Source organism: Oenanthe melanoleuca, chromosome 1A, assembly GCF_029582105.1.
Source record: "Oenanthe melanoleuca isolate GR-GAL-2019-014 chromosome 1A, OMel1.0, whole genome shotgun sequence".
Classification (NCBI taxonomy): Eukaryota; Metazoa; Chordata; class Aves; order Passeriformes; family Muscicapidae; genus Oenanthe; species Oenanthe melanoleuca.
Genome location: NC_079334.1, coordinates 13475143 through 13498433, shown reverse-complemented (window position 1 = coordinate 13498433; position 23291 = coordinate 13475143). Strand labels below are relative to the sequence as shown.

Here is a 23291-nt window from a genome sequence, read left to right as displayed (position 1 = left end):
TTTCTTCCATGATCTCCAGCTTTTTTTTCATTTGCTGTCCCTGAAAGATAGATAGGAGAAAAACAATGAGGTTTTTTTTTAATAGTGGGAAATAAATGCCCTACTTCTCTTCTGGTATCATCTTTTTAAGAGAAGAAAATTTCAGGAAAAAAAATCAGTGTTCTATTGTTTCATATAATCAGTTTCAACTTTAAAATCCTGTCAAAACATTATAATTTAACAGTAGCATGCAACTTGATTTATATAGCAAGTAAGACAATTGTGCCTGCTCTGAAGAGCTTGCAGCCTGTCAGGAGACAAGACAAGACACTAGGGGGGATTACGCCATGAAGGAAAATAAATGAGATAAGTGACAGAACAAGGAATACAAAAAACATCTTAAGAGTTTTGGTGAATGGTGCAACAGACAAAATGTTAACTATTATGCTTTGTTTTCAATTTTTTAAAAAAAGTTTCAATGTTTTTAACTTAAAAAAAAAACTCCTTTGATAAAATTTCACAAAACAAATAAAAGATTTAAGAGCCATTGTTGTATTTCCACAAGTATGGAATAATTTCATACTTGTGAGTTGGTAGCCAGTCAGTTGAAAATCAAGTTCGTAAACACAGGGCTGTTATTTTGTGTGTTGGGACAGGATGTCCACTTGGCTCTGTACCACAAATTAACTTTTGCAGAAAAGTGTTTTCAGTGGAGGATCATAGGAGAGTTCATAGAAAGAGTGGTTTGAAAGTGAATGTACTTCATGAAAAATCCTCTTGTAAGCAAGATCTTGGGAAGATTATTTTGGGCAAGGATGAAGGTGTGATTTGAAATTGAAAGAAGTTGCAGTGCATAAATTATCAGGAAAGAGGTTCTGGGTATATGTGTGGAAGATGGACCAGAGGAAGGATAGAGAAATAAAGTATTGGCACAGAATTGAGGATTCAGCCTTGTGTTCTGCCCTGATCCACTGGCATTGCCCACAGTGGGCACTAACACCTCTAATATTCCCTCTCTGATCCCCGAGGCTGACATTTCCCCTTCCCTTCTTTAGCTGCTGCATTGCCAGCACATAAATCCTGTGTTCTCTTTGTGTAGCCAGTCTTGAATAATTCTGCTCTTTAAAGTGATGTCCCCAGCTAGCTGGGAAATAATTATATATTAGGCAATAATACATCAGCTAATGAAATAATTTTTACCATATGGCCTACTAAAGAAAAACAACAACAACAAAACTCTCTGATGCTTTGTTTGTACAAAAAGTCCACACATGACAAGAGAGGTAGTTTGGAACATGAAACGACTACACAAAATGTTTCTTTTGGTGGCTGAAAGATGGTCCTGCCTGCATGCATTCAATTAATAATGAATTTTGTAAATGGCAATGTAATATGGTAGTTTGAGATTTTATTGGTGTTTTCAGAGGTACAGACTTGTGAATGGCTTAGGAAATGCCTATTTCTAAGAACTGTATGTCTTGTCTCACATTCCGGAAATGTTCCTAGAGCTTGGGTGAAAAATGTAGCCACTTCTTACATCTAAAAATATTTACTGAAGATGTATTGAAATAGTTAGGCATTTCCCAGATTTCAGAATTAGCTAAAACAGCTTAGTCAATAAATTCACTCTGATATGAGAATAAATTTAAAGATAATAGAAAGATGTAATATATTCTAGGGTAACAGCAAAAAATGTATACTTATCAGATAAGACCTGACATCTTTAATATTTTGAGGGCTGACAGTTGCTCTTGCACTGTGTGATGTCAATATGTGGTTGTTTGGCGTCTTCATGTATAGGGTCCCAAAACCTTCCCTGGGTCTGAAGTGTCTGAAGAGGTTTTTTTTGGTCTGTGGATTTTCATCTTGGCTGTTCCACTGGGTTATTAGTGGGAATAGTGGAATTTATGAATTAGCATGATGGACTGAGGCTTATAAATGTGTATGGAGAGAAATGTGGGAGAGTGCAAGGAAGCTGATCTTTTCATATATGTGTTTGAATACAAATCATTCAAAACTAGAAATTTAATGAACTGTAAGAATCAGCATCCTACTGAGAAACTTTTCTCTCTTTTTTTTTTAGTTGAAAAATTAAAAATGTTATCTTCTTTCATGGCCATTTTTTTATCATAATGTCTTCTTTAAGAGACTTTTGGAATGATGCTGTGGAAGCAGCTAAACACTATTGTCCCTGACTCTCTGAGCACTTTTTCCTTTTTCTCTGTGGCTTTACATGTTTAAGGCCCACTGCTTAAGTCACAAAATAGAAAACATCAGGCCAGAAAAGATTTTGTTCAGTCCATGGTAGGAAAAGGAAGGTGGGTGCCTCAGAAAGCAAAATAGAATTGGAAAATGTAAAACAATGGCGTTCTCTGGGGAAGAAAAAGAAAGCCAAGCATGTCAGGAAATCTGTTGCCCATTGACAAATAAATAAATAGAAGTGTTGTGTCCTGAAACGGGTGCAAAGACACTTGGGTGGACATTTTGGTTTGAATTGCTTGGCTGGACAGCCTTGAAAGACTGTGAGGCTTCAGTCAACAAAGCATTACTTAAGATGTTCTTAAATATAAACATGCACAGTTATTTAAGTTAAATATCTGTAAAGATGCTTTGCCAGTCCATTTTCTACTGGTCCCCCATTACTAGAAGTTGTGGTATTTAATTCTTAACAGGAGAAGATCAAAATCATTGAATGAAAAGGTCTAAAGAAGGTTACATTATCGAAGGGGAAATAAATATTAGCAACTTACCTGAATGTGTGTACACCAACACAGCCTATTCCTAACATTTAAAAAAAATTAGATTTATTTATTTTCCTTTGTTTTCCATTTCCTGGAACTCTAAGGCTTGATAACATTTGAAACTTTAATTCAATAACAGTTATTAATGATTGTACAGAGCACCCTGCATTACCTTATCAAGTCACTTTTATTTTTTTGTCCAGTTCATTCAAAAAAACACAATAACGGGGAAAAGTTTTAGTCTACCTTTTAGTGAAATGTACAGCAACATTTAGGTAGATTTTCCTGGGAGTGTTCTGCTTTTTCCATAGTCTTATTTCCAGTGGCTGTTTTTGTACTACAGAAATCAGGCATGCCACCAGAACATAGGGATATACAGAAATGCTCTAGTGAGCTTAGTTTGGTATTAAAGTATTAAAACATTTTATCACTTGAAGAAGCAATATAATGTGTGTAACATTTCTTACTATTTTTTCTAGTTTTCTTAATAGTTTTGTGGATGGGGTAGTATGAAGTTTATTTTAACAAGTCAGATGGGTTAGAAGTGACCAAAAGTCAGCTCTCCATACCATTAAAACATGGCATTAAACCGGCATTAAAACATGCTGGTCTCCATCTCAGTTTTTGTCATTTCAGATAATTTTCCTTCGTAAATGTCTGCATTTTTCTTAAAACCTTTACTAGCTCCCTTTATCTCATTGAGCACAATGCAGTTCTTACTAAAACTGAAGTAGTTTTCCTTCAGAAGCAAAATTGAATCTCAAGTCGTGAAGTAGAGTTGGTTGCGGGGATTTTAGAGGCTTGTATCTGCTTTCCTTATCTTCACGTGCTTTTTCCTGTTGTAGGATCTAACCCTGCCACTAAAGTGAGACTTTTTTTTCTTGCCTGGAAGAAAACAGTAGTCAGTTGAGTACCATTTCTGCTCTGCATGAGGCTCAGTTTACTAACAGTGAGAGGAGTTTAGTTAACTTCATATTTTGGACAAGCTTGTAAATTTGTTCCCTTCTAATGCTGTGATCTTATCAAGGTTGTACTGTTTTCCTTTTCTTCTCCTCCACCCCCATCTTCTTTCTTTCCTTTTTTTTTTTTTGAAGTGCAGCCTTCTGATCAATGTGCACTTTTTTTTTCCATTTCCCTAAATACATCATGAAAAAGGATGAGGTTTCCGCCTTAATTGCTTGTGCCTTTTATTCACATTCCTCCCTCAGCCAGAATTGTGAAAAGAGTGTTAGTAAAAGGCTTCACAATAGAGCTTTTCATTAGGCCTCAACAAGGCACACAAAAGAAGGCTTTTGGAAAGAGTGAATGCAGGACTTTAATTTGCAGGTGGAGAGTAGATAAAAGGTGCTGACGCCTCTATTATTCTCTTACTTAGGTGACCCCTACCCTGTTCAGCTGATCCCAACTACCATGGCAGCTGCTGCCGCAGCAACACCAGGCTTAGGCCCACTCCAGCTGCAGGTAAGTCCCAGCACAATGTAGAGAAGACAAAGGTTAAGTAAATATGAAAACCAGTCTTCTCTTCCTTTGGAACACAATGCAATTAACAGGGGTTTTTGGGCTGTTCTTTTCACATAAAATTTGCATCTGAAGCAAGAGAGTCGTCAAATGATAACACATTTTCCTTTTACCTTGCTGGAAGTTTTTGCTGCGTTTTTGTGTCTTTGTTGTCAATTTAACTGCTTTTAGGTGTTTACTTTGAATTTCCTCGTAGCAGTATGTTTGCTTTTCTTTTTGACATGGTTTAACCCCAGATAACAACTCAGTACTACACAGCCATTCATTAACTTCCCAAAAAGTGGTGTGGGTAAGAGAATTGGGAAATACAAGGTAAAACCTATGGATTGAGATAAGAACAGTTTAATTATTGATATAAAGTAAAATACAATAATAGTAATGGCAATAATTATAATGAAAAAGGGAGAAGAATAAAACCCGAGAAAACAATTGTTCTCCACCTGCTGACCAGTGCCCAGCCTGTCCCCAAGCAGTGGTTGACCCCTCCTAAGCAAGTGTCCCCAGTTTATAAATTGAACATGATGTTCTCTGGTATGGAATATTCCTTTGGCCGGTTCAGGTGAGCTTTCCCAGCCTTGCTGCCTCCCAGTGTTTTTGTGCAGCTTCTCACAGACAGAGCATGGGAAACTTGAGAAATCCTTGATTTAGGATGAGGACTACTTAGCAACAGCCAAAACATCAGTGTGTTATCAAACATTATTATTCTCATCCTAAATCAAAAACACACCACTACCAGCTACTAAGAAGAAAGCCAGTGCTAACCCTGCTGAAACCAGGACACTTTTCCATTAGATTGTTCTCATGCAGGCTGTAAAATACCAAAAGGAAATGGATTGTCAGGCAGAAAAGCTCTGTCCTGACAAGCACTTCTAAACTGCTTAGAAGTTGTTAACATGATTATGTCCTTTTAGTCAGAACAATAACTGGCCCCTCCTACTGTGTTTTGTGGTACCCAGAGCATTTTAGGCACTGCTGTATTGCAGATAATTAACGATTATTCTAATTTAACATAGACAATTAGAAAACAGATGGAAAGATACTAAAGGGTTTGATTTTTTTTTTTCAGTTACATTAAAGGGTTGACCTGCTAGCCAGATGTATCTGATTCAGACTGTCAGTATTCTGGATTTTGGAGGCATTAGGGTGTTCGTGGGTCTTAATGATAGTAAGTCTTTGGATATTCCTGATCAGCCCTTTATACAACCCTTGTCAAGTCATTGGAATTAAGCAAATGTGATGTCTATTGCCACTGTGTGAATTTTGCTACCTGTTGTGTATGCTTGGCTGGTAGGATGAAGCCAAGTAATATTTGGGACTGAGAGGAAGTCAAGGTCCAAATCATCTCTAATTCTGCAAAGTCTGAGTTGCCTACTCCAGAAAATTTTCTGGATTGCGTAGAAAAGAGCCTACTCTTTTCTAGAAACATAAAAAGCCCCAAGCTCTCCCTTGAAAATGCATCTCCCTGCTCTTTATTATTTGCCAAGTCACGTGAAACAGCAGAGCTTTATACCTGCTTGGAAAGGCTCAGCATTTATAACTGGGATGTGTGAAATGAATTCGCCAGCTCAGTTTGGCCCACATCAGTATGAAGTAGACATCAGATATTTCTCTTGTTTGGCCAGCATACTAGAGCGTGGGACATAGTTCTGGAGAAGTTTTTTTTTTAAATTTTATTTTAACACAGCCAGCGGAAGTTAGCTGAGTTTCACAGAAATAGCTGCCAGTGTGTAAGCTGACACATTCCATGCACCACAGAGGTTAATACATTCATTCCTATTGTGCCTTAGTATGAAAAGCTACATTGTCTGTGTGTTAGTTTCTGATTCTCTGAATTACTAAAACTGTAGGCGGCTTAAGAATCATGGGAGCCATATAAGTCGTCCCTCTGAAATGAATTTTGAGGCGTAACATCAGTATTGATAAAGTGCATATAATAGCCAAACACACAAGAACAGACATATGGAAGAAAGAGGGTGGGAGAAAAGGAAAAACGAACATGGAGCTATCTAGCAATATGAAGACTCCAGTCTGATTCTAATTCTTATTTGCAGTCATTCAAACTAGTCTTAAAATAATGCACCAGTGCTCCAGTAAGATGGTAGGATGGTTTTCTTTCATTCCAGAACCAGCTTTGGGCTGTATCTATGCATGGTGTGAGCTGAAGAATCCTAATTAAAATATCACAATAACAGTTTTCTTGTTAAAAGGTGGGCTTTGTACAAAAGTGACTGCAGTTGTAAGTATCTTAGGATGAGTTTACGTTATGGAAAAGTGGAGAACCTCAAAGGCCTCTTGTTTCTGTGCAGAGAGCATTAAAATGAAAATATTGACCAAATTCACCTGTGTTGTTTTGCTACATGTCTGGAATTAGAGGGAGAGTTTGGCAGCCAGTCAGTGAGAAATGCTCAAATTACTAACTTAGTAGACTCTCATAAATTTTTCAGATCTGATCTCCAAGGGCATGTATATGCTAGAAATAAACTGAGGCTGACTTTTCTTCACATCTTAACAGTGGTTTTTAGCTGTCATTGCAATAGATAGAAATTGGACATGCCTCTTAACTTCTGGTGCTATTTGAAAGAGTCAGGCTAGATTTGCTTCTGGAAAGGTTTTATCATATAGGACTCAAAATGGATGCTCACCTATGCTAACATGAATGGAGCTCAACTTAGTTGCAAGACTAGAAAGACTGTGCCTTCCAGACTTTGTTCAAATCCAGTTTAGCTCGATGATGACTTTGTTGAGTTATAAAGAAAGATTCATGATGTTTTTGGTCCAAACCCATCTTTAAATGGCTTTGCAGTCTCTTTCAAGGAGGAACTCTTTTTACTTCAGACATTCCCCTGCATTACTTATAATTTTGATGTTCCCTACACAGCCATCTGGTCATCAGACAGTAAGAGGTCAGAAAAGTGGAATGTTCCTTCTTTTCTTCTTTCTCTATCCTCCCTATCACTCATCTTTCAGATTTTGTGTACTTAAAGCAGGAGAGATCAAAGGACCTGACACAATGCTCAGTTTGTTGCTCCCAGTAAAATTCGATACACAACATTATCTCAGTGAAGACAAAGCCAAGGAATTTTTCTTGTTTGTTTATGCAACAATAAACACGTCTTTGTTGTTTCACTAGAGAATTTTAAGTCAGGTCATGGCTTTAGTAGTGTACTGTGAGATCAACAGGAAGTACTTTTTTTATCCCGGGTTGTCAAAATTGAATTTTAATTTTTGTAAATGAAATGCACACTGTATTTAGAGAAGAAGAACCAGAACCTGATTGTTTTTCTGTGGAGAAGAAATTCTTTGTCAGTGAAAATGTAATCTCTCATTTTGAAATGCCCTGTTGATTTGCAGTAACAGCTTTGTAATCCGAAGCTCTCAGTTTCTCTCCCCACCTTTGAGTCCCCACTGACCCACTGAGGGGTACAGATTCTGTCATCTGATATTTGCCTCAATTAGCCATGAGAGATTGCCTCGATTTCCAGCATCCATAGTGGGACTAATGACTCAAGGAGAATGGAAGCTAAAACTTATATCGTTAAATACTGTAAAGGAAGTAGATGGATAGGGCCATGTTGGAAAAGCTGGAACTATCATGGTGCAAGCTTGTACCTATTCTCTGATGAAGTGCTGTTTATCAGCCCCATGTATTCATTCATTCCCACTTTAAATGATAAAAAAGCCATTTGGAGGGGGAAAAAAAGTGGTTTTAGCTTTCCTCTGTTCCTGAGAAATCTCAGTCCTGAACATTACTTCGGTGAAATCCCTCTGGGTAAGCACATGGGTTTCTTGCGTCAATTTTTTCCCCTTATAAACATCATCTGGTCTTGTTCTTCAAGAGTGGTGCAGGATGACGATTATGTTTCAAAGAAATGAGAAAAAACCTGAACATAAATTGTCACTGTGTTTTACTGAATAAGGCTAATGACCTAAAAGTACTGCTGTATGCCTTATATGAACATGATGTTTTCCTATATGATTCAGCAGATGAGAGAATTAAGTTCCTCTATCTTGAAGGTTAGCATTCAAAGCTGTAAACATAGATATGGTGTAACAAGTTTTGCATAAAACTATACTGGAAGGGTTTATTCTGGTCATCTTGGACATAGCTAAGCTATGTATAGCATACATAATACTTAGCATAGCTAAGTACAAAGTAAGTCTGAGAAAATTAATTTAAAAAAGGTATCTGAAATCTTCTTTTCTGATAAAAAGTATTTTAAAATAGTAACTTATCATACAGTGTGAAAACTGAGAGGAATCCACACCATTGGGAGTGGGAATAGTTCAGATTTCCCAGATTGCTTGGTTGATAACCAGATAGTGATAACAACTGATTAATTGGCAGTAACATAAAGGCTGTATACACCCATAACTCCATTGAAATATAATGCTGGATGAATAATGACAGCTGCCTGTGTAGTCAGTCTTACTGTATGGACATTTTGTGTCCTGTCAAAACAGTATAGCAGTCTGATGTAATACAGACTTCCTGCAAACATCTGCTCTTGGAAAAAAACACCCCAAAAAGTTTGGCGTGCCAGCATTCAAACTTTCTTCTCTGTTCGTCTTAGCATGAAATAGGACTTCATAATTATTTGTGGTTGTGTTCAACATGATGTCCAAATCTGTCACTGTATGAATCAAGAGTTTCTAAGTATGAAAGCATTTTAGCTGGGTCTCAGTTCTGAACACCGGTCATTAAGAGAGTCCTGTATTCTCTATTTGTATAAAGAAGATGAGCATATTTAGGCCTTAAACAGTCTGACCAAGTTTTTTAGTCTCTACTTCCTGTATTAAGTACTTGGGTCAATTACTTTTTTCTTACCACAAACCTATTCTCTTAGTTGTGTGGTAAGATGCATACCAAGAACTGAATTTAAATGGAATTTTAAAAACTGGAAATATTAAGGCCTCAAGCATGCACTGATGTAAGATATTAGACTTTGAGAAAAATTAAGCCAGTTTGGAGTTTGAGGGCTTTGCAAATTTTTCATCCTGCTCTTATTTAGGTGTCAACTCAATACAAATTTTCCTTTGGAAAACCTTGCTTCTAGGTATCTTAAAGATCCACAATCACTGGACAGGATAGAGCACTTTAACAAGTGTGCAGTTATTGATTAGGAGGCAGAGTGTTCCAGTAATCATACAAGTATTCCATAAAACTTCTGTTGCCTATGAAACATAAGTAAAAGTAAAATTAAAGCCTTCTCAGCCAAATACCTTTTTTTTTCCTTACATACCAGCTTTCTTTTGGTTTCTTCACCATTGCAGGGATGAGCTACATATCTCCACTTTTCAGTTCAGGCTACTTCTCTGAAGTATCTCCTTAAGTTTCATTTGAAATATTGCTGAGGACAGAACTTTCCCTTACTCTTGAAGAGATATTACCATATTGTCATGCATTAATTGTCAAGCACATGTAATAACTGGGGGTGGGGTTTTTTGCATATCTCTTTCTGATTTTTTGCTATAATCTCTAGATATAACTAGTTTTTCTAGATTAAACAGTTGACCTTCCAGTGTTGCAACACCTCGAATCTGTGAAAGATTTGATTCTGAAAAAGCTGTATAAACACTGTAGTGATGCATCTGAATATTGAAAACTTTATTCTTTCCTTGTTTTGGGGAGTCAAGTTGCCAGAGCTGCAAAGACACATGAATTATTTCTGCTAAAGGAAAGTCTAGTGCCCCATTATTGTCTCCACAGAATGTAGCCAGGAGATGGCAATACTTTATCCATTATTCATTTATTCTGCAGTCTGCATTCATGACCTCTTTGGGATATTACTATAACCAGTTCTTTGCTTACAGGAGAGTGAACTGTTTCTTAGCAGTGCAAGGTTATTTCTTCTATTTGCTGGACAGTGTCTTCCTTTAAATACCATCTAAGCTGGCTTCAATAGTGAGAGTCAGTGTCCTTTCCCTCTTTTATTTTTTACTTTACCTGTTCTCATTAATTGGACTCTGACTTCATTTGTAGGGAATGAATCATTAGTGCACCGTTTAATTACAATATTATAATGCTCATGCACTCCACTTAAGTATTATTAAAAAAAAAAAAAAGGTAGAGTTAGATTTTCACCATAAGCACACACATCTGAGGAAAAAAAAAATAACCAAGTACATGAAAAGTGACATTTCTCATTAGCATAACCAAAATATGGCAGTTGTCCATCTGCCATTCACTCAGTGTATGGCTGTACTGTTTCTTATGACCATCACAAATAACAATAATAAGAGAGTAATAAAGCAACGTTTTATGTTGGGTGCCCTTTAAAATAGTTCTTTTAATTGTTGCATTGTGGTGGTTTTATATTCCTTATTTCTGTCCACCACTTCTTTCTGGCTTTGTAAGTGAATGTCTTGGCCACTAGATATTTGCCACCTGTACTGCACATGGGTAGCCAAGATGGCTATTTCAAAAGAGATCAGTAAAGACCAAGGTCCTTTAGCTAGAAAGATGTGGGGCCCAGACCTCTTCATGTGAAAGAAGCTACAACCATCTAGCCATCTCTATGTTGTTGTGGGGCAAGTTGTCTTCAAAAAATTTTATTTTTCCAAGGTTTCTTGGTTTTTTTATGAAGTCTTAGTCTGATAGTCATTAAGCTATATAAGAAAAATGTGGGGTGATAGGCTGCTGATTGCCAAGAGCATCTCTGAAAAATCTCTACATTTTTAGATGGAAAAATTTTTTCTCAACTAACTCAAAAGTGAGCCTTGCAACACCAGGATACAGCTACTCCTCACTTTCTGTATACCTGCTGAGAACTAGAGATTGTGGTAGATTATGTAAAAGCATGAACCACAGAACACAACTCAAATAAATCTTGTTCATGGTGGGTAAATGTGTTTTGTAGTTGGCATTTGAAAGGCCATTCTTGTCCTTGATAGAATCTTACACAATGTTATGGGTAAACTCAATATATTCTATTAAAATAGATTTGAATGAAAAGCATGATCACATTATTTTATCAGAATCCAGTCAATTTAGGATTGACAGTGATTACAGCAGACTACATAGAAATGCTATGTGTTTTGTTGGGCACTGTGAATATCTGAGCACATGCACAGTGGGCATTTACAGGCAGTAAATAGACATGGTAAAACAATATCATGGCTGCTCTGTGGGTTGTCAAATTAAAACTCTCTCCCCTCTCCAGGGGAAAGAATTAGCAGTGGTAGCATACTCATTTTATCTAGATAAACAGTCTTTCCTGCATAACTTTCAGATTCCATCCAAATCTATGAAAAATGAAAAAAGAATGAAAAGTGACCAGCCTGTCTGCTTTCCACTTATAGCTCAGGCCTGCTGATTGCTAGCAGACCTCTGTCTGCATGAGTGAGTTTTCCTCTAGGTTAAAGAGGCTGAATTCCCTCTTTCCCCCCCTCCCTCCAACCCTGAGTCTGCAGGGCAGACAGACAGAAGCACACATATGATTAATATAGCACAGCTGCAGGAGTGACTCATTTGCATATGTATTAACAGAGGCAAAAACAACAATTCAATTACATAGAGACATTCTGTATACTAAGGAACATATGCAAACAGCCTGGAAAAAGTGCAGCCAGCATTCTCTCTGACTTCCCTGAGCTCACTTGGGCCAGAGTCAGAGTCCAGCAGTTTTCAAGAAAGGAGAGGAACCCGATGCTTATCTAGCTATTACACCTCCTCCCCCCACCTCCTGGGTTCCTAGAAAATGTTTTTGACATTTGGACAATGGAAACAGCATATCTTTTCTGTGTTATTTCCTGTTTAACAGCCTTCAGCTTCATATTGTTATCTCTTTACATATAAGCCCCAGCATGAGGACAGAAAATCCTTTGCACATATGCATCTTTCCATATACCCTCTGCCTTTTTCTTGTAGTGACCATGTATCATAATATAATTCAGTGACTTTCTGCTATGGGACCATGAATCCTTTTAATGGATCTAAAAGGTGTCACAGAGAAATTTACCTGTTTTAGGCAGACTGTTCTATCATGATACATTGGTCTTTGTCTCTGCTAAGAAAGTTGTAGGGTTCTCAAATGGAAAAGATGAAAACCCACAGGTGTTCAGTTGTCCATACTGCAGCTGATGGGAATCTTGATAACTGGTACAGGATCTGATTCTAGTAATTGAAACAGATGTTCTCTGAATCTTATAGGAATTTATTAGAGAGTAGTTTTGAGCAGCTTTCAAAAGCAGGATGGAAGTATTTCAGCATTGGAACTTATGCTATAGGAACACTTAGGCCATAAGTTAAGATTTATTTTAGCTGTAAGTTATTCTCTAACTTTGTGTTTTAATTAAAAAACTGTCTATGTACTCAGTATGCTTTTCATAGGGGCCATTCACACGCTGTAATATCCAACAAAATGTTAGGCCATGATCCATACCCAGTATCCTAATTTTTGGGAAAGCAAAACGTTTAACATTGACCTTCATGTACTAGTTAAATAGAGCTCTATTTCAACTTCAGAAGAGATAACAAGTCACTAAAAACTTTTGGAAACCTGACAAAGCCATTAAGATGCCCAACTGTCTTGGGTGGCAACCCTCTGTATTTCAAGCAGCCTAAATTACTGGCTATTTGTTTGAAACATCTCCATGGTGGGAGCAGGGAAAAATAGGTCATTTAAAGAGTGTGTAACTGTCTGGCAAGCGTATTTGTGGGGTCAGGTCATCTTTAATTTCTTCTCTCTTGCAAAAATGTTACACTTGTTTCTTTTTGGGGTTAGCCTGACAGACGGAAGCAGATTACTCCTTGATTATTTATAAGGCATTAATTTTAGATGAATATTGCTGAAGTAACTGACATCGTAAGTAGTTTTAGCAGCCAGCAGAAGAGCCTGCTTGCAGATTGGAATATGACAGTCTTCACTTATACAGTGTCCTAAGACGAAGTCTGAAGTGTTTGAAAGAAGAGACAAGGAGAGAGGGCAGATATCTGTATCAGCTAGGACTTCTGTGCAATAGAACCAAGACTTCAGATCATTGGAATTGTTATGTCAAAGCTGTGAGTTCAACCAGCTGCAAGACAAAACCAGTGTCAAAATAGCAGCAGTGGCAGCACCTGCCTGGCAGTGTTTTAAACCCGGGGCAGGGGCGGGGGCGGATGCTGAGAAAACCATCTGAGAATTCTTACACTGCCTCAAAGTAACTTCTGTTGTAAAAGAAGTGAATAACAACCCTTGTACATAGCTTGAGATGCTTCTCTTCCTATACTGGCAACAGTTAAAATCTATGAGATGTTTGTGTTTCACATTGTTTCATGGCTTACATTCACTGGGAATTACTGCTCCTGGGAAAGGTCTGTATGAAAAATCTGGTAACAGAACCAAAAATACTTCCCCCCCTCCCCCTACTTTGTGTCCTTTGCACATTCCAGACACTGGGTTTTGAAACAGTTGGCTTATGCTACTGGTTTTCCTATTATGTTGTTTGCTCTTTTCAGAGGGATGTTGCTGAAAAGAAGATTATATAATCATGCAGATCAGATTGTATAATCCTGAGCAAACTGTCCGGCAGGAGGAGGGGAAGGGGAGCCACACTGAATGGAGCTTATTTGGCTCCGTGAGTGGGGGAACTCACTCTGAAACCACAAACTAGGGCATTATGGGGCTCCTGTAAAACATGAAAGCTAGTCAGACCAGGCACTTTTTCTGAATATTTCTGGAGTTCATTGTCTTCATGCTGAACTCTGCCAATTGTGTGTATTCACAGTTCCCCAGCAGAACATCATGACAAACACACAGGAAATCTACAGATCAGTGATGTGCATGCACTCCAGTGCTTATGGAACAATGCTGCAAATAACAACAGGGAGAAACACTGACAAACTTACACAAACTAAGTACTTACTAATACTTACTTACTTCTTTATCTCCACTGATCAAATTGCTTCGATTATTCATCCTAAAACATGGCACAAGAAATTCTCTTTTGAAGTCTTGCTTTCTCTGTTGTGCCTAGATCAGATGACATGGTTTGCTGTTAGATGAAGAGCGGTGCAATATATGAATGTGTAAGAATTTTTGATTTATGTCTTATTTCTTACTACAGTCTATTTTATGACCATTCTTTTTTGTCCAAAGTTTAGGTAATTTCCAATTGACAAGGCAGAACAGGATAGAAATAAACAAACAGAATAGTAAATGTGTGCACAAGGAGTGCATCACTGGCCTGTGATATAAATTGCATACGGCAATAGCAGTGCAAACCTTTAGAAGTTTCTGAATTCTTACCCTTTCTTTTATTAAGTCTGATTCCTTGCCAGGTTTAACTCTTAGCAGCCAGGATATTTAATCACCCTTTAATGAATGGGGGCTAATATTAGGCACAGTTTGAAACTATGAAATACCTAATTACTGTAGACTGTAGATCAAAGCATTAGACAACAAACTGTTGAGGTAAGGAGGCTTGTTCTGTTTTTCTTTCCAAAGTCATCAGTTGAACTTTTCTCAATAAAAGATACCTAGTATCTGGCGATCTAGCTTTCACAGTGTTAAACTTAATTATTCTGTGGTGCCTGGATATCATAAGCTTGTTCCTGAAGTTAAGTCAAAGTGCAATTTTATCCCCCAATACATAGGGTCAGTTTCCTCAAATACCTTTTCTCTTTTCAGAGATACTTAGTGCTTTCAGCTCTAGTGAATTTTGTAATATCAATCTGAACAAGAAAATTTGGAGGATCCTAGTAGTCCTCAAGACTAGTTTTTAAATCTTGCAATCTGTGTGAGCTCTGATCATTGGAGTCTGATTCCTAGACTAGCTTCTGAGTAACCCATTCACTTCACATAACTGCCTTATTTGTTTGCCATTTTTACCAGTGGTCTGTTTCCATTTCATTCATTGGATAACTAAGGAGAAGAGTACATTTACATTTCTTAAACCTTAGCCATAGAGACTGATCACATCGCAGATGAGTTACCTGCCTGGAAATATGCTGTAAGTTTGTTAAGTCAACTATCTTGGAGGCTGACAGATTATGGAATTACAGGGAGTTGGGTTGTCCGAAAGCTACGGTGTGAGTTGTCTTTCCTTAATGGGCAAACATAGAAATGGAACTGAAAAGCAAAAGAAAAGGCACATATGCAAGAAAGAAAAATGGTTTTTAAGCTGAGGGAAGCTTAGAAATCAGTATCCTATGATTATCAATACAACAGGAAAGAAGTAAGAAAGTTTTAAATGGTAGTAGAAAGTCAGATTTTCAAAAGTGTTTTCCACCTAGATCTGCACCTCTGTGTCTTGCTGTTTAGAGGTATTTGCCTCTCTATTAAAAATCTGCATTGCAGCAGAGGCTTCTTGCTGTAATGCAAGCTGTACTTTGTTTTAGGAACCACAGCTGTGCCACATGCAACACCAGCAGCCACTGACAGGGGCAATCTGTTTCTGGTGTATTGAGGTAGTCAAATTGTCTTCAGGGACTGCTGTGGAGTGGCTTTTTCCAGCTCCTTCCTATAGGTACAGTACCTTTTTCTCCCAAAGTGGCCTGGGACTGCCAGTTTATGCTCAAGGGGATGAGGTTAATCCTTCAGAAATGTGTGGAGCCATGAGGGATGGTACTTGTTCCCCCACTGGAAATGCTCACTGGTCCAAAAAGGCATCGTTCCTGTGCGTCTCCCGTAGATGCTGGGTTGGGGAAGGATGGTTGTTCCTCAGCACACCTGGGCAGCAACACCAGTGACTGTCTGCCCTTCTGAAGGTGAAGTGTTAACTCTTCAGGTTACTTCTGTCCCTGTGCTGTAGTGTGAAAATTCCACCTGGCAGCAAATCCTCTTCTCTTTCTTTCCATTTCCATGATTCAAAACAGTCTTTATGATTTATAACAGTGTGTTCTCTGTAAATACACCAAAACAGTACAGCTTGTGATAGTGTTATTAAAGTGTTTTAGACCATTACTGTAGAATACAGCAGCATATTTATTTCGTTAAGGGAACCAAATGATTCTAGCTGAATTTGGCATAAGAACACGGCTGAAGTCCTAGTTTATCTCTCATGTAGATTTTGCCATTAAACTTGGAACTTCTGAAAACTAAAAATTTCACATTAGAAACACTAATAGGTGTGCTACATTTTTTGGTAAGTTAAACTGTCCTTAAAAATCTCGTACTTTCTCCGCAGTAGTTCTGCATTAGTATGTGTTCAGTATTTCAATTTTTTAAAAATAAACTAGGGCTTATTGGTGTTGAGGGTGAGCAATACATAGAATCATAGAATCACAGAATGGCCTGTGTTGGGAGAGACCTTACACATCACTTATTTCCAAACCCCCTGCTGTGGGCAAGGGCACTTTCCACTTGACCAGGTTGCTCACTTGACCAGAGCCCCATCCAACCTGGCCTAGAACACTTCCAGGGATGGGGAATCCACAGCTTCCCTGGGCAACCTGTTCCAGTGCCTTACCACTGGAAAATTTCTTCCTAATGTCTAATCTCCACCCACTCTTGTCAGTTGGAAGCCATTTTCCCCTTGTCTTGCAACTCCATTCTTCTCCATCTGTCCTGTAGGCTCCCTTCAGGTGCTCGAAGGCCACATTTAGGTCACTCCAAAGCCTTCTCTTTTCCAGGCTGAACAATCCTAATTCTCTCAGCCTTTCCTTGTAACAGAGATGCTTCATTCCCACAGTGAACTTCATGCCCTCCTCTGGACTCACTCCATCAAGTTCTTGTCCTTCCTGTGCTGGGACTTCAGGGCTGGAGGCAGCACTGCAGGTCGGGTCTCTCCTGAGCAGGGCAGAGGAGCAGAATCTCCTCACTCAGGCATTTTCTTTAACTCACTCTCCTGCTGTGCCAAGAGCTGCCTAGAAATACAGTTCCTTTTAGGAACTGTAGGTAGGACCATCCTTACTTATACCATTATCATGGCAGCTTTGCTTCTTGCTATACACTGCTCTCATACAGTGATGGTGAGAGTAATTCAAGCAGTGTGTATCAGTGTGTGTTTGGGAAAGATTTTTAAAGAGCTCTGAAGAGATTTGGGAGCCCAGCAATAATTAATTTCTTATGGTGGCTTTGAAAACGGGATATGTAACATTCACACTTATCACTCCTCCTTTCTGCAGCTATTTTATTTTTTCCATGTCTTGTTGTGCAAAAAGAAAATAGTCATCAAAATTCTATCAGACTGTTTGATGGTGAGGTGGTGTTCATTTGTGATGCAGTTTTCATTGGATACAGTGAAAGACACAAGTGCTTAGCTTTTGCCGCCTCTAGTCCAAGCAGACCAAGCTGACATTTCTGTGGTAGCTTGTTTCAGTGCTTGCTTTCACTTTAAGTGGGGAAAAAGAGAGTGAGTGAGCATCATTTCCAAGCATTTCATGTTGTGTACTAGGATGTCATATCCTGCATATTTGTTATTTAGGATTTTGTTATTACACAATGTGAGACTTCGGCATGGGGAGATGGACCTGTGTACATAACCTGAGCTCAGAAAGAAGTTAGAAGAGATTCTAGAAGGAACCATGGCCTGCCCTGCCCAGTTAAAACTCAAAGTATTCTGTTTAGATTTAAGCATTTCTCAAGTTTGATTGCTATTTTTTTTTTTTTTTTTTTTTTGGCAACAGTTCACTCAGATTGCTTTATTTCATTTCCCATTAATTGCTCCTCTGAAACAAGTCCTTAAGGGATATAAGATAGGTAGATGCTTGCATGGCAGATATTTCTTTCAATCACACTGGGCGGCATTACAGGTTTGTTTTCACTAAAAGGTATTGTTCCCCACCAAGTGTGGAAAGAAATTACTACTAAAAACTGAGGAAATGTTCCGCTTTTTTTTTTAAAAAAGCTGATTTGTCACTTTCCTCATTGACTATGAATTGAATAGACGTCTAACCCTTAAAATACTTGCTCCCCCCTTTTCTTTTTATTGCCTGGAATCTTAAGGGCTTTATCATTTGCAGTCATAAAATGAAAATATACACCAAACCCTCAAAGGGCAAGTATGAAATTAAATTATATTTGGGCAGCTGTAACCTTTTAAAACTATCAGATTCCAGTTAATGTATTTCTTCCTGTTCTGAATGCTGCCATGGTGTTTGATGGTGGGAAGCAGTCCAAAGGGCATTAGGAGATAATAAATTCACTGGAAATTTCACCCTGAGGCGAGCCTTGATACACCAAGGCTTCCATTTAGCAGGACTGACCTAAAAATCTTGTCACATTCAAAGGTCACTTAGGTTGGGGTTGGTGTGTCCCATCTCTCTTTCCCTGGTGCAAAGAATGACAGCTGAGCTCATAAACAGCCATCAGAATATGGAAGACAAGCAGGAGGGAGAGGGAGGAGGGATAATACTGCTGACAACTTCTTAGATTTCCTAGGTCAGTGTTCTAGGCCAAGGACCAGATAACCATCTGTGAAGTTGCTTGTTTCAGCTACTTAAAATGGCAACTCAGTTTAAAGAGGTTACGGTGGACCATGGAGATCTGAAACAAGGGAGTCCCCCCATGTCTGCAAATGTCATGTAATCCTGCTAGGACACATTATACTGTCCCTGAACATTTCCTACTTGCTACCAGTCTTGTTAGTCAAAACAATTTACAGTTCATACAATGCCTTACTTTCAAGGAGGGTCAAAAGTCTAAAAAGCTGTCAGTAATGACACTGATAGGTGTTATCTGTAAGAACAGTGATTCTGAGGGAGCAATTTGGCACTAATTATAAACAATAATGAAAGGTAAGATATTTTCAATCTCATGAGAAAATCTGTGATGTAGATCCTCTAGGATGTTGCTTATCCTAAGCTTATTAAAATCATCATAATCCTCTCACACAGTAATTTAAAGCAGGAGGCCCTTCAGGATGACTGTGTCTTTCAGTCAAAGTTTCTACTTCTGCAGTTGAAAGCTCCAGTGGACCCTTCCTATGCTTGGAGTATATTAAATATTAAGGTCAGGGCTTGCAGTTGCGTAATAGAAATGTGTTTGAAGGACAAAGATCTAACTTACATAATTGGTCTTCTTTAATTGGAGATGAGCCCTGCAGCATATGTCCATTGTATCTTGGTGGTATGGATCTCCTTCTCTAAATTCCCTAAGAAGAGGATGAGAGAGACAGACAGCCAGTCACTGCTGGGATGCAGGAGGCAAAGATTCCCTCTCCTACAGCCCAGCCCGTCTTATTTATTGAAAAATAAATTGTTTGTCAATGTCATTCTGGAATGTGGTAACAACCCATTTTTGGAATGGTTTTGTGTATGGTATAAGCATTGGTCTGATTCTTTGGGAAATACTAAGTTGAAGATAAAAGTTAAAAAATAAATTATTAAATAAAATCTCTGTAACCTTGGACATGTGAGAAAAAAATCAAATTAAATACACAAGTTCCAAAATTCACAGGATATTAACTAAGTGAGGTTTTCAACTCCTCCTGGAAATTTGCTGACCTCTCTCCATGAATTTTAGTAAATCAAATCCTTCCGAGGAGGATTGTAAATTTTGTGTCCCTTTGCTTGTTAAAACTAAACTGAAGTATAACTGTTATTTTCAGAAGTATTTCACACATTCTTACAAACATACTATATTTGAGGCAAACACAGTAAAGAAGGGCAAGATTGGCCAGCTGTCAGTGTTTGTCTTCATTTTCCTTGGGTTCACACTCTACTTTATGTTAACATATATGTTCTCTGCACAAAGCCAAAGTAATTTGCAGTCAACTTTTGGGGAGTTATTTGCCATTCCCCACATGTTCTGTCCTGAAAATGCAGCTCTATGCCTTATCAGCTGCATGACTTTGAGTAAAATAAAGTCACTCTCCATCTGACTTGTATAACAAGAAAAAAGGAAATGTGTGTTTTTCACAGAGAGGACAGATATATTTCACTTTCAATTCAGCTGCTGACACAATGTTTTTAAAAAATACATAGATGTGCTGAGCACAGACTAGCTACTTTTTTCCTTTTTTTTTTTTTTTTTTTTTTTTTATTCAGGATGGTGGGGTGAGAATAACCTTTAGCCATGGATGCCTAACATGTATAAATCATGTGGCATAACATTGGAAGTTCTATTCTACTTTTTATAAAGTGAGATGAGGGTGATTAGCTGAGACTGTTCCCACTTTGTGTCACTTTTCTACTGTGGCCTAGCTTCCTTTTCATTTTCCTAGGTAATTCCAGTTAGTTAGCTAGTAAGGGTGGACCATAAAGTCAGAATGCTTTCTGTGATGGCTGGTGGGGCATGGAGCAGCAAGACCAACTGACTCTGTATTTCTGTAGCAGCTGGAATTTGGGAAAGTCACTGAGTAGGAGTCAGTGCAGACTTTTAATCCCTGTGTCAGTAGAGTTTTTCCATCTTTGGGAAGTGTGGATATCCCATTGTGCTGGTCTCAGTGCATTGCTGCCCTATGTTTTCACAGTCATGTTCTTTTCATTTCATGCCAGATGACTTTGGACAATTGTCAATGGTCCTGATGTTAATGTTGTTAAATACATGATAGAAATATAGATGGTAAGAAGTAGTATTGTATTTAGTGGCTGTGATATTGGCAAGTGGTTTTTTGCTACTTTAGACGTGGCTTTTATTGTGGTGAATATGATCACTTTGAGCAAAGGCCTGTCTTGTGCCATGGTGTTAACTGGAGAAGTTGAGAGATATTCTGCAGTTGCTGACTTTGGCAAAAACAAGGAGTATCCCTGTGTAATGGAGGACTGAACTGTTCCTTGCCTTATTCATGCTTCCCACGCTGGAGTCACAAGCACTGGGTAATGTTAATATTTGTCACAGAAAAAAATTTAATTGGCAGAAGTGTTTAATATATAAACAATAGAAGGGAGAGACTTTCCGTCTTCTGGATTGTACTGGGTTCCTTAACCCTGCTAATTATAAAGGAAGGGACAGTATGGAAAGTATTACTGCTATATGGAGGGAAGCAAGGAGAATTCCTGCTCGACATTTCCAGTCTGGAATGGAGATAAATTTACTAGTTGCTAACAGAAGAAGCAATGAGTGCTATTTACCCTCCCACTGCAGGGAGCAGCCAGTCCTGAATAGCACAAAAAGGGTTAATCAAATAGGTTGTACATCATCTGAGGAGGCAGATGTTAGAACATATTGTAATGGGTTGCTGTGAGGATGGCTTGTGGAGTACAGGGATGGAGGAGAGCAGCTATCAATGATGTTTTCTGTCACAGCCACTGAATATATCCAAGTTTTGAGGAAAGTCTCTGAACATAGGAAATGAAAGCATTAACATTCCATCTATGTTAGATTTGTGGGCAGAATGACAGAGGTAGAAAAGGAATAGAAGCATGAGCTCCTTTGTAATACTCCATATAATACGAGTAAATCTGTGTTTTGCCAAAGTCACTCTTAGCCTTGGAATGTGTGAGTATTTTACCTGAAAAAAAAAATGACTGAGCTCCAGACATATATTAAACACAGAACTGTTAAAATAGCTTCTATTTTAGTAGCGCCCCTAATTCACACCCACTCAAACACCTCCTCGCTCATTAACCCCAGCATCAGACCCGAGTAACTCAAGAGAAATGAGATGGCATTGGGAATGAGGTAATAAACAAAGATTTCTGGATAATGTTAAATACTTCATGATAGCAGCTCTTTTTAGTGTGACTACAGTAAAAGCTTCTTGGTGTTTCCATTGCAAACTCTTTGGTGCTCCCACCCCTTCTGCTTCAGCCAGAAGGAATTTAAAATGCTCTTTTGCATCAATTTTGACTCCTTTTTTTTTTTTTTTTTAATTGAAAAGAGTTTTGTGTTTTGATACTTCATTATAAAACATGAAAATTGCTGGGGTTTTTCCTCCTAATCCAAATTTCCAGATGAACAATTTAAAGCTATGGATTAGATCTTTTTATAACCTGGCTTTATTATTAACAATTGGAAAATGTCTCCTAACATAATTTCAGTATTTCATGTTTTTGTACAAGCAGATCCATCTTTCTGTTATAAAAAATTCCATACTGGAAATTGGTATGTAGGACAGTTTTCAAAAAGCACTCTTTCCACTCAGGAGTCTATTTTCTTTTTTTTATCAGTTTACTCTGTGCCTCAAAAAAGTTGTGGAAACCAAATTTACAAAATAGTCAGGGATGGATGAGATGTACCAATGGATTACAGAGTTTGCTACTAGTTAATCAGTGTTAATATGGTTACTGTGGAACATGGGGCTATGTGGAATTTTTTAAGAGATAAATTGAAGTTTGAAGTCCTGTTGCCAGTGAAAGGCATACTTTTTTCCTCAATAACCAGAATTCAGAGGGATGTATTTGTGCATTCACTCTTGTCTAGTCTTAAGAGCAAAATGCTGAAGAGGTGAAGTAGAGAGTGGGCACTTCCTTAGGGTAACCCAGATAAGACGGAATAATATGGGAATTAACATCTTGTACTAGAATGGCTGTGGAGAAATATGGAGAAGGTTGCATTTCCCATGGTTGGATTGATGCTAAGATCAAAGCTTCCCACTTGCTAAGGGAACAAGAGGCTCCAGCCGTTTCTGGTTATCCACACAAATTGGTGAAACCAGAAACAGCCATGTAAAGTTCCACAGTTCATCCTCATAGGTCTTCTTTGTGCTTGGGTGATGCATATGCATGAAAGTTAAAGATACAATTCCCTTTGACTTTCAATCACATTATTGTGCCTACAACCCCTTAAACCTCAAGTACAGTATGTGCCAAAAGAGGAATACTGGAGTGAGTTCCAGGCTTTTGGTGCATGGGTTGTAGTCTGGCCATGCAGGGTGACTGGACCTTTCTGTCTGCGGTTTCTTGTAGTGGGAGTCAGAAACTGAATCCTGAGGGATTTCAGATGTTTTCAGATACAACTTTGAGGGAACAAATTCTTTAAGAATTAAAGATTAAATTTCTGTAAATGTCCTAATGGAATATGCAAAGTGTCACTTTCCCCATTACATCAGTGTAAGCATGGAAATAGTGAGATGAACCAGAAAACAGCTTCTTATGTTATTTCCTGAGAAGTTTGCCAAAGCTTCACAGAGGTTTCATGCTCTCTGGAGTTTTATGGACTCCACTGGAAGGAGAGTTTTACAGACCACACCCATTCTATCATAAAATCAAAGAATAAAAAGATTGAACAGCTATTGTTTCTGTTACTT

At 38.2% G+C, this 23291-nt stretch overlaps 1 protein-coding gene across 15 annotated transcripts in view; it reads left to right on the top strand.

The window, feature by feature from the left end:
• The window catches only part of SOX5 (SRY-box transcription factor 5), a 608434-nt gene that overhangs the window by 519991 nt on the left and 65152 nt on the right, over nt 1-23291 (top strand). For all 15 annotated transcript variants that reach the window (XM_056508516.1, XM_056508534.1, XM_056508524.1 and 12 more), the window contains one exon: nt 4096-4181. In XM_056508516.1, the coding sequence (XP_056364491.1) occupies nt 4096-4181 (86 nt within the window). The remainder of the gene's footprint in view (nt 1-4095; nt 4182-23291) is intronic.